General features: G+C 43.9%; 1 protein-coding gene across 1 annotated transcript in view; it reads left to right on the top strand.

Annotated features, from left to right (window-relative positions):
* The first annotated feature begins 271 nt into the window (after positions 1 to 271).
* The window catches only part of LOC120027096 (protein 4.1-like), a 91203-nt gene continuing 80582 nt past the window's right edge, over positions 272 to 10892 (top strand). The window contains exons 1-4 of the mRNA XM_038971935.1: positions 272 to 325; positions 2765 to 2869; positions 8807 to 8849; positions 10156 to 10231. Coding sequence (XP_038827863.1) covers positions 272 to 325; positions 2765 to 2869; positions 8807 to 8849; positions 10156 to 10231 — 278 coding nt within the window. The remainder of the gene's footprint in view (positions 326 to 2764; positions 2870 to 8806; positions 8850 to 10155; positions 10232 to 10892) is intronic.

Genomic DNA, 10892 nt, shown 5'->3' with positions numbered 1-10892 from the left:
AAATGTGTCTTGTGTCTTTTTCCTCCAACCTGTCCAGGTAGACCAGAAGGAAGACCCAGACACTGAGAAAGACTCTGAGGACGAGGGGGGAGAGAAAGACAAGGAGAAAAGAGAAGAGGACAGTGCCCAGGAGAAGGAGAAAAAGGAGGAGGGCCCCGAGGGAGAGGGAGAAGGAAGAGAGGGCGAGGAGGGGGAGGGAGAGAAAGGGCTAAAGGAGAAGACAGCCGAGGAAGACGCTCAACCTCCTAAGGCTCCCCGTCGACCCAGGATCATGCAAATTAAAGTTACACTGCTGGACGACACTCTGTTTGAGTGTGAGCTGGATGTAAGTCCCAATATTACCAAATAATTATTTATTATAGCTGGAATCCTAGGATACATAGCCTGGGGGACCCAGGACGGTTTGTGCTGTCTTGCCAAATTCTATATACTTGTCAGATTTTTTCATACAGTACCAGTCACAAGGTTGACACGCTATGAAATAACACATATGGAATCATGTAGTAACCAAAACGATTTGTTAAACAAATCAAAATATAGTTTATATTTGAGATTCTTCAAAGTAGCCACCCTTTGCCATGATGACAGCTTTGCACACTCATTCTCTCAACCAGCTTCACCTGGAATGCTTTTCTAACAGTCTTGAAGGAGTTCCCACATATGCTGAGCACTTGTTGGCTGCTTTTCCTTCACTCTGCGGTCCAACTCATCCCAATCCATCTCAATTGGGTTGAGGTCAGGTGATTGTGGAGGCCAGGTTTTGATCTCTTCTCTATTATTCTCTTTTTTCCCCCATTTTTTTTAATGTAATGAGTATGTGTGTCCAAACTTTTGACTGGTACTGTACATACATATACAGTTGAAGTCAGAAGTTTACATACACTTAGGTTGGAGTCATTAAAACTCATTTTTCAACCACTCCACAAATTTCTTGTTAACAAACTATAGTTTTGGCATGTCGGTTAGGACATCTACTTTGTGCATGACACAAGTAATTTTAATTTTAAGTAATACATGACTTTAACCCGTTTTATAGGAGATTCCCCAAAATTGAAATCTTCCAGGCATTTATATATTAACTCCAGCCGTACTTTATCAAAAGCCTTTTCAAAGTCAGCTATGAATAGCAGGACTGGTATCCCAGATTTTTCATGGTGTTCTATTATTTCCAATATATCGTCCATGTAAAATACCTTTCTGATTAGAATGAATAATATCATACAATAGCTTTTTAATTCTATGCGCTATATATTTTGCTAGACTGGCTTTTTGCGTACAATGCCATCTGAAAGTATTCAGACCCCTTGACTTTTTCCACATTTTGTTACGTTACAGCCTTATTCTAAAATTTTATTAATTAATTATTTTCCTCATTAATCTACACACAATACCACATAATGACAAAGCAAAAACAGGTTTTTATAAATGTTTACAAATATATTAAAAATGAAAAACATAAATACCGTATTTACATAATTATTCTGAGCCTTTGCTATGAGACTCAAAATTGAGCTCAGGTGCATTCTGTTTCCATTGATCTTCCTTGAGATGTTTCTCCAACTTGATTGGAGTCCCCCTGTGGTAAATTCAATTGATTGGACATGATTTGGACAGGCACACACCTGTCTATATAAGGTCCCACAGTTGACAGTGCATGTCAAAGGAAAGACCAAGCCATGAGGTCGAAGGAATTGTCCTTAGAGCTCCGAGACAGGATTGTGTCACTCTAACAGAGCTCCAGATTTCCTCTATGGAGATGGGAGAACCTTTTAGAAGGATAACTATCTCTGCAGCACTCCACCAATCAGGCATTTACGGTAGAGTGGCCAGATGGAAGTCACTCTTCAGTAAAAGGCACATGCCAGCCCGCTTGGAGTTTGCCAAAAGGCACTTAAATCTCTCAGACCATGAGAAACAAGATTCTCTGGTGTGATGAAACCTGGATTGAATTCTTTGGCCTGAATGCCAAGTGTCACACCTGGAGGAATCCTGGCACCATCCCTACGTTGAAGCATGGTGGTGGCAGCATCATGCTGTGGGGATGTTTTTCAGTGTCAGGGACTGGGAGACTAGACAGGATTGAGGGAAATATGAATGGAGCAAAGTACAGAGAGACCCTTGATCAAAACCTGCTCCAGAGTGCTCAGGACCTCAGACTGGGGCGAAGGTTCACCTTCCAACAGGACAACAACCCTAAGCACACAGCCAAGACAACACAGGAGTGGCTTCAGGACAAGTCTCTGAATGTCCTTGAGTGGCCCAGACAGAGTCCAGACTTGAACCCGATCAAACATCTCTGGAGAGACTTGAAAATAGCTGTGCAATGACGCTACCCATCCAACCTGACAGAGCTTGAGAGGATCTGCAGAGAAGGGGAGAAACTCCCCATATACAGGTGCCAAGCTTGTAGCGTCATACCCAAGAAGACTCGAGGCTGTATTCGCTGCCAAAGGTGCTTCAACAAAGTACTGAGTAAAAAGGGTCTGAATACTTATGTAAATGTGATATTTCAGTTAATTTTTAATTGATTTTTTTATACAACTTGTTTTTGCTTTGCTTTGTCTTTATGGGGTATTGTGTGTAGTTTGATGAGGGAAAAAGCAATTTAATCCATTTTAGAATAAAATGTGGAAAAAGTCAACGGGTCAGAATACTTTCAGAAGGCATTGTATCTCTCCTGCTTTTAGAAACATGGCAAATGCCCTACACAGTTAAAGACAGGTTTATTATGGCTCTGTATGACATTTTTCTCTCTTCCCTTTAGAAACATGCCAAAGGAGTGGAGCTGTTCACCAAGGTGTGTGACCACCTCAACCTGCTGGAGAGAGACTATTACGGTCTGGCCATCTGGGAGTCGCCCTCCGTGAAGGTCTGTTGCTCTTAAGTTTCCAAACCTTTTTTCTGCTTTGTGACTCACAAGTTGAGGTTTTCTTTTGAGTTGTCACCTGATTGGCTCAATATCCGGGGCGCGAGGTGGTTGGAGTTGTCAGGACAGAAATATGAAAAGTTTTATCGGTAGTTTCTTTGAGAAGATGTATAAAGCGATTTGTGCGTTTTGAACAACAGCATCAATACACCTATTTCACTTTTGCATGTCAAAAACCAAAATGGCCGCTGCTGCACATGCTGCCACTGTTTAGAACGGATTAGATTAAACTATTTAGAGCGAGCAGGCAGCTCACGCACAAACGAGTTCACCAGGGAGAACGCAACAAGCATGCAGATGATATAAGTGAAAACACATGATCTAACTGGGGATAACTAGCTAACGTAATGTCACAAAGCATTAACTAACTGGAGATAACTAGCTAACATAATGTCACAAAGCATTATCTAACTGGGGATAACTAGCTAACGTAATGTCACAAAGCATTATCTAACTGGGGATAACTAGCTAACATAATGTCACAAAGCATTATCTAACTGGGGATAACTAGCTAACATAATGTCACAAAGCATTATCTAACTGGGGATAACTAGCTAACATAATGTCACAAAGCATTATCTAACTGGGGATAGCTAGCTAACATAATGTCACAAAGCATTATCTAACTGGGGATAACTAGCTAACATAATGTCACAAAGCATTATCTAACTGGGGATAGCTAGCTAACATAATGTCACAAAGCATTATCTAACTGGGGATAGCTGGCTAACAATGTCACAAAGCATTATCTAACTGAGGATTGCTAGCTAACAATGTCACAAAGCATGATGGGCTAGCCAGGTAACTTTCATTCTGAAATACACTATGTATACAAAAGTATGTGGACACCCCTTCAAATTAGTGGATTCAGCTATTTCAGCCACACCCATTGCGCACAGGTATATATAATCGAGCACACAGCCATGCAATCTTCATAGGAAAACAATAGCAGTTGAATGGCCTTACTGAAGAGCTCAGTGACTTTCAACGTAGCTCCGTCATAGAATGCCACCTTTCCAACAAGTCAGTTCGTAAAATGTCTTCCCTGCTAGAGCTGACCCCGGTCAACTGTAAGTGCTGTTATTGTGAAGTGGAAACGTCTAGGAGCAACAACAGCTCAGCCACGAAGTGCATCTGTCCTCCGTTGCAACACTCACTACCGAGTTCCAAACTGCCTTTGGAAGCAACGTCAGCACAAGAACTGTTCGTCAGGAGCTTCATGAAATGAGTCACAAGCCTAAGCTCAGCATGCGCAATGCCAAGCATCGGCTGGAGTGGTGTAAAGGTCACCACCATTAGACTCTGGAGCAGTGGAAACGCTTTCTCTGGAGTGATGAATCACGCTTCACCGTCTGGCAGTCCAACGGACGAATCTGGGTTTGGCAGATGCCAGGAGAACGCTACCCTCCCCAATGCATAGTGCCAACTGTAAAGTTTGGTGGAGGAGGAATAATGGTCTGGGGCTGTTTTTCATGGTTCGGGCTCCTTAGTTCCAGGGAAGATAAATATTAACGCTACAGCATACAATGACATTCTAGACAATTCTGGTCTTCTCTCCAATGTTGCAACATCTAGTGGAAAGCCTTCCCAGAATAGTGGAGGTTGTTATAGCAGCAAAGGGGTGACCAACTCCATATTAATACCCATGATTTTGGAATGAAATGGTCAATGAGCATTGGTCATGTAGTGTAACTTTATATTTCCAAGTTAGTCAGATTTGAGTTTAGAAAGACTTAAAATTGGCATGAGAGCCAACTAGCTAGCAATCAATGTTTCCAAAAATTACTGTAGCTGGTTAACCTCTCTTTCGTGTCGTCTGAGATTCCCAAAGATTGGAAAGCAGCTGCGGTCATCCCCCTCTTCAAAGGGGGACACACTCTTGACCCAAACTGCTACAGACCTATATCTATCCTACGTCATTTACAAAATAGCCTCCAATACCCTACTCAATAAATTGGATGCAGTCTATCACAGTGCCATCCATTTTGTCACCGAAGGCCCATATACTACCCACCACTGTGACCTGTATGCTCTCGTTGGCTGGCCCTCGCTTCATACTCGTCGCCAAACCCACTGGCTCCAGGTCATTTTTTAAAAATTAAATATTAATTTGATCATGCTTTGTGATACACCAGGTTTTATGCTGTTTTAGTCCACACATGACAGTAGAACCTGGTGAACCACATGGGGAAACAATCAAATTGGCCAGCCAACTTCATACTTTTTTGTCCTACCAGATCCTTGATGAGAAGGTTCTAGCTAGTGTATCCCTCTGTCCTTGGACTCTTGTTGGATGTAGTTGTCCGGTTTATCAAGTCCCAGGCTCCCATGACTGTTATGAATATTTATTTACAAGTGAATTACAATTTCCTTTAGCACCATCTGTACCTGATAGAGCAGATCCAGAAGTAAGCCGTCTGGCGCGATAGTTATTGGGAGACTAGAGCAGACCCAGAAGTTCTGACTGAACACACATTTAAGCGCCCCCAGGACGGTTAATTTACTTTGTGCTGTTGTAATTTCTGCTATGGAATCCTGCGATTTCGTTGGGGCAGTTCCCCCCCATTGTAAATAGTTGGCAAAGCAGTTCAAGAAATGTTCTCAGGGCCTATGCGCCCACGGAGGAGGAGCGGCCGCTGCTGGAGTTCACGGAGGAGGAGCGGCCGCTGCTGGCGGTCACGGAGGAGGAGCGGCCGCTGCTGGCGGTCACGGAGGAGGAGCGGCTGCTGCTGGCGGTCACGGAGGAGGAGCGGCCGCTGCTGGCGCCCACGGAGGAGGAGCGGCCGCTGCTGGCGGTCACGGAGGAGGAGCGGCCGCTGCTGGCGGTCACGGAGGAGGAGCGGCCGCTGCTGGCGGTCACGGAGGAGGAGCGGCCGCTGCTGGCGGTCACGGAGGAGGAGCGGCTGCTGCTGGCGGTCACGGAGGAGGAGCGGCTGCTGCTGGCGGTCACTGAGGAGCAGAGTAGTAACTAAACAGCTTGTTATGAACATTAGATTTTTAAATGGAAAATGTACAAATTTACCACACTATAAGCATTTAAAACCCATGAATTACAGAATATATATATTAAAAAAATTACCAATCACAAGTGGGGTGCCGCCCCTAACGCCCTAATCAACGGGTTGACCGGTGAAAAAACATACTCAGACCAAAGAAAAGTAAAATATATAATCTAGGCAGTGGAGATAAAATGCGTTTCATGGAAATATGAACAAAGGCGATGTTTCACTTTTTCTAATGTTGGGGTCACTAAGAAAAGTCAACAAATTTCAAGTTTAGAAAATATAGTTTAGGGGGTTTTCTCTGCTGTTAAACATAGTGTCTGGTCATTTTTTGACCCTTAACCCTTGTGTTGTCTTAAGTCACTCTTACTAATGTAACTTCTGTAAGTCACTGTTACTAATGTAACTTCTGTAAGTCACTGTTACTAATGTAACTTCTGTAAGTCACTGTTACTAATGTAACTTCTGTAAGTCACTGTTACTAATGTAACTTCTGTAAGTCACTGTTACTAATGTAACTTCTGTAAGTCACTGTTACTAATATTGCTTCTGTAAGTCACTGTTACTAATGTAACTTCTGTAAGTCACTGTTACTAATGTAACTTCTGTAAGTCACTGTTACTAATGTAACTTCTGTAAGTCACTGTTACTAATGTAACTTCTGTAAGTCACTGTTACTAATGTAACTTCTGTAAGTCACTGTTACTAATGTAACTTCTGTAAGTCACTGTTACTAATGTAACTTCTGTAAGTCACTGTTACTAATGTAACTTCTTTAAGTCACAGTTTTTTTGTTTTTTTTTTACCTTTATTTAACTAGGCAAGTCAGTTATGAACAAATTCTTATTTACAATGACGACATAGGAACAGTGGGTTAACTGCCTTGTTCAGGGGCGGAACGACAGATTTGTACCTTGTCAGCTCAGGGATTCGATTTAGCAACCTTTCGGTTACTAGTCCAACACTCTAACCACTAGGCTACCTGCTACCCCACTGTTACTAATAACCTCTGTAAGTCACTGTTACTAATAACCTCTGTAAGTCACTGTTACTAATAACCTCTGTAAGTCACTGTTACGCTCACATTTATACCTGTAGATTTCCACATGCAGTGGCAAGAAAAAGTATGTGAACCCTTTGGAAATAACTTGTTTTATGCATAAATTGGTAACACACAAAAAATTATCTGGATTTCTGCATTAATTGATCATAAAATTTGATCTGATCTTCATCTAGGTCACAACAATAGACACAGTCTGCATAAACTAATAACACACAAACAAGTATACGTTTTCATGTCTTTATTGAACACACCGTGTAAACATTCACAGTGGAGGGTGGAAAAAATATGTGAACCCTTGGATTTAATAACTGGTTGACCCTCCTTTGGCAGCAATAACCTCAACTTAAAATTTTCTGTAGTTGCGGATCAGACCTGCACAACGGTCAGGAGGAATTTTGGACCATTCCTCTTTACAAAACTGTTTCAGTTCAGCAATATTCTTGGGATGTCTGGTGTGAACTGCTCTCTTGAGGTCATGCCACAGCATCTCAAATCGGGTTGAGGTCAGGACTCTGACTGGGCCACTCCAGAAGGTGTATTTTCTTCTGTTGAAGCCATTCTATTGTTGAGTTACTTCTGTGTTTTGGGTCGCTGTCATGTTGCATCACCCAGCTTCAATTGGCAGAAAGATAGCCTTACATTCTCCTGCAAAATGTATTGATAAACTTGGGAATTCATTTTTCCGTCAATGACAGCAAGCTGTCCAGGCCCTGAGGCAGCAAAGCAGTCCCAAACCATGATGTTCCCTCCTCCATACTTTACAGTTGAGGATGATGTTTTGATGTTGGTGTGCTGTGCCTTTTTTTCTCCACACATAGTGTTGTGTGTTCCTTCCAAACAACTCAACTGTAGTTTCATCTGTCCACAGAATATTTTACCAGCAGCGCTGTGGAACATCCAGGTGCACTTTAGCGAACTTCAGACGTGCAGCAATGTTTTTTTTTTGGTCAGCAGTGACTTCTTCCGTAGTGTTCTCCCATGAACACCATTCTTGTTTAGTGTTTTACGTATCGTAGACTCATCAACAGAGATGTTAGCATGTTCCAGAGATGTCTGTAAGTCTTTAGCTGACACTCTAGGATTCTTCTTAACCTGATTGAGCGTTCTGTGCTGTGCTCTCGCAGTCATCTTTGCAGGACGGCCACTCCTAGGGAGAGTAGCAACAGTGCTGAGCTTTCTCCATTTATAGACAATTTGTCTTACAGTGGACTGATGAACATCAAGGCTTTTATAGATACGTTATAACCCTATCCAGCTTTATGCAAGTCAACAATTCTTAATCTTAGATCATCTGAGATCTCTTTTGTTGGAGGCATGGTTCACATCAGGCAATGCTTCTTGTGAATAGCAAACTCAAATTTTGTGAGTGTTTTTTTTATATTGCAGGGCAGCTCTAACCAACATCTCCAACCTCTTCTTATTAATTGGACTCCAGGTTAGCTGACTCCTGACTCCAATTAGCTGTTGGAGAAGTCATTAGACTTGGGGTTCACAAACTTTGTCCAACCTACACTATGAATGTTTAAATTATGTATTCAATATAGACAAGAACAATTCTAATAATTAGTGTTATTAGTTGAAGCACACTATGTTTGTCTATTGTTGTGACTTAGATTAAAGATCAGGTCAAATTTGATGACCAATTTATTCAGAGATCCATGTAATTCCAAAGGGTTCAATACTTTTTCCTGCCACTGTAGATACTGTACATATTAGACACATCATTCTTGTATCTGGTGTTTGATGTTCAGTTTTAATTGAAGCAACATCTGAGTCTTTGTTTTGTCTGATGATGTTCCTTCTCATCTTCCACAGACCTGGATGGATTTCACCAAGGAGATCCGCAGGCAGGTTCAAGGTGAGGCTTCTGCTCTGTTCTCATTGTGTAGTGCCTCTATCTTGTAACCTCTTGCTAAATTCACGGTAATTATACCGTGGGTGCGTTAGTAAATTTCCTCCAGTGTCAGGCAGTGCGCTCTGGGCCTTTCGTAAGTTCAGAGCGTTTCTCTCTCGCAGCGCTCAGAGAGCGCACCCTGGGGCGTTCTGATCGCAGCCTGGGGCGTTCTGATCGCAGCCTGGGGCGTTCTGATCGCACACTGGGGCGTTCTGATCGCACACTGGGGCGTTCTGATCGCACACTGGGGCGTTCTGATCGCACACTGGGGCGTTCTGATCGCAGCCTGGGGCGTTCTGATCGCACACTGGGGCGTTCTGATCGCACAACGGAAGTCAAACGCCACCAGTTAACCGGCTGAAGTTGGCTGGCTTGCGAGCTTCTTCCTCGAACACACCCTGAATGTGGAAAGGCTGTACACCTCACCGTGACACTCCCGTTTCATTTTCTGCTCCACCTACGTAGGTGCAAAGTTAGACAAGATCTGTGCAGACGCACAATCATGTACAGGTGAGACGAAAATACCGTCGTCATTCATTACTCAGGGGGGGTATTCATTAGTGCACACCGTGGCTAAACGTTTTGGAACGAAAATTGAGCGTTTCTTATTGGACAAGTTCATGTTAGTCCCTAACAGTCAGTTTTGTTCCGTTTGGTGCCTATTGAATACGACCCAGGTTTTTTTTTAAATATCGCTGTGCATGTTTTTTATTTTATTTATTTTATTTTTATTTTATCCCCTTTTCTCCCCAATTTTCGTGGTATCCAATCGCTAGTAATTACTATCTTGTCTCATCGCTACAACTCCCGTACGGGCTCGGGAGAGACGAAGGTCGAAAGCCATGCGTCCTCCGAAGCACAACCCAACCAAGCCGCACTGCTTCTTAACACAGCGCGCCTCCAACCCGGAAGCCAGCCGCACCAATGTGTCGGAGGAAACACCGTGCACCTGGCCCCCTTGGTTAGCGCGCACTGCGCCCGGCCCGCCACAGGAGTCGCTGGAGCGCGATGAGACAAGGATATCCCTACCGGCCAAACCCTCCCTAACCCGGACGACGCTAGGCCAATTGTGCGTCGCCCCACGGACCTCCCGGTCGCGGCCGGCTGCGACAGAGCCTGGGCGCGAACCCAGAGACTCTGGTGGCGCAGCTAGCACTGCGATGCAGTGCCCTAGACCACTGCGCCACCCGGGAGGCCGCTGTGCATGTTTTAACGAGAGGAAAATGTTACCGTGATGTGAGTGTGTTTTGATGACAGATTATTTCCTCAGGCACCAATTATGACTTCACCTTCAATGTGAAGTTCTATCCACCTGACCCAGCCCAGCTTTCTGAAGACATCACCAGGTAAACCTCTACCTGTTCCTCTGTCAGGTTTCTCTCTGCTAGTCTGCTCTCTGTCTCTGCTAGTCTTCTCTCTGTCTCTGCTAGTCTGCTCTCTGTCTCTGCTAGTCTGCTCTCTCTCTCTGCTAGTCTGCTCTCTGTCTCTGCTAGTCTGCTCTCTGTCTCTGCTAGTCTTCTCTCTGTCTGCTAGTCTTCTCTCTGTCTCTGCTAGTCTTCTCTCTGTCTCTGCTAGTCTTCTCTCTGTCTCTGCTAGTCTGCTCTCTGTCTCTGCTAGTCTGCTCTCTGTCTCTGCTAGTCTTCTCTCTGTCTCTGCTAGTCTTCTCTCTGTCTCTGCTAGTCTTCTCTCTGTCTCTGCTAGTCTGCTCTCTGTCTCTGCTAGTCTTCTCTCTGTCTCTGCTAGTCTGCTCTCTGTCTCTGCTAGTCTTCTCTCTGTCTCTGCTAGTCTGTTCTCTGTCTCTGCTAGTCTGCTCTCTGTCTCTGCTAGTCTGCTCTCTGTCTCTGCTCTCTGTCTTCTCTCTGTCTCTGCTAGTCTGTTCTCTGTCTCTGCTAGTCTGCTCTCTGTCTCTGATAGTCTGCTCTCTGTCTCTGCTCTCTGTCTTCTCTCTGTCTCTGCTAGTCTGTTCTCTGTCTCTGCTAGTCTTCTCTCTGTCTCTGCTAGTCTGCT

This window comes from Salvelinus namaycush, chromosome 32 (genome assembly GCF_016432855.1).
Source record: "Salvelinus namaycush isolate Seneca chromosome 32, SaNama_1.0, whole genome shotgun sequence".
In the NCBI taxonomy this organism is placed as follows: domain Eukaryota; kingdom Metazoa; phylum Chordata; class Actinopteri; order Salmoniformes; family Salmonidae; genus Salvelinus; species Salvelinus namaycush.
Note: the sequence above shows the minus strand (reverse complement) of the source record. Positions and strands in the feature narration are given on the sequence as shown.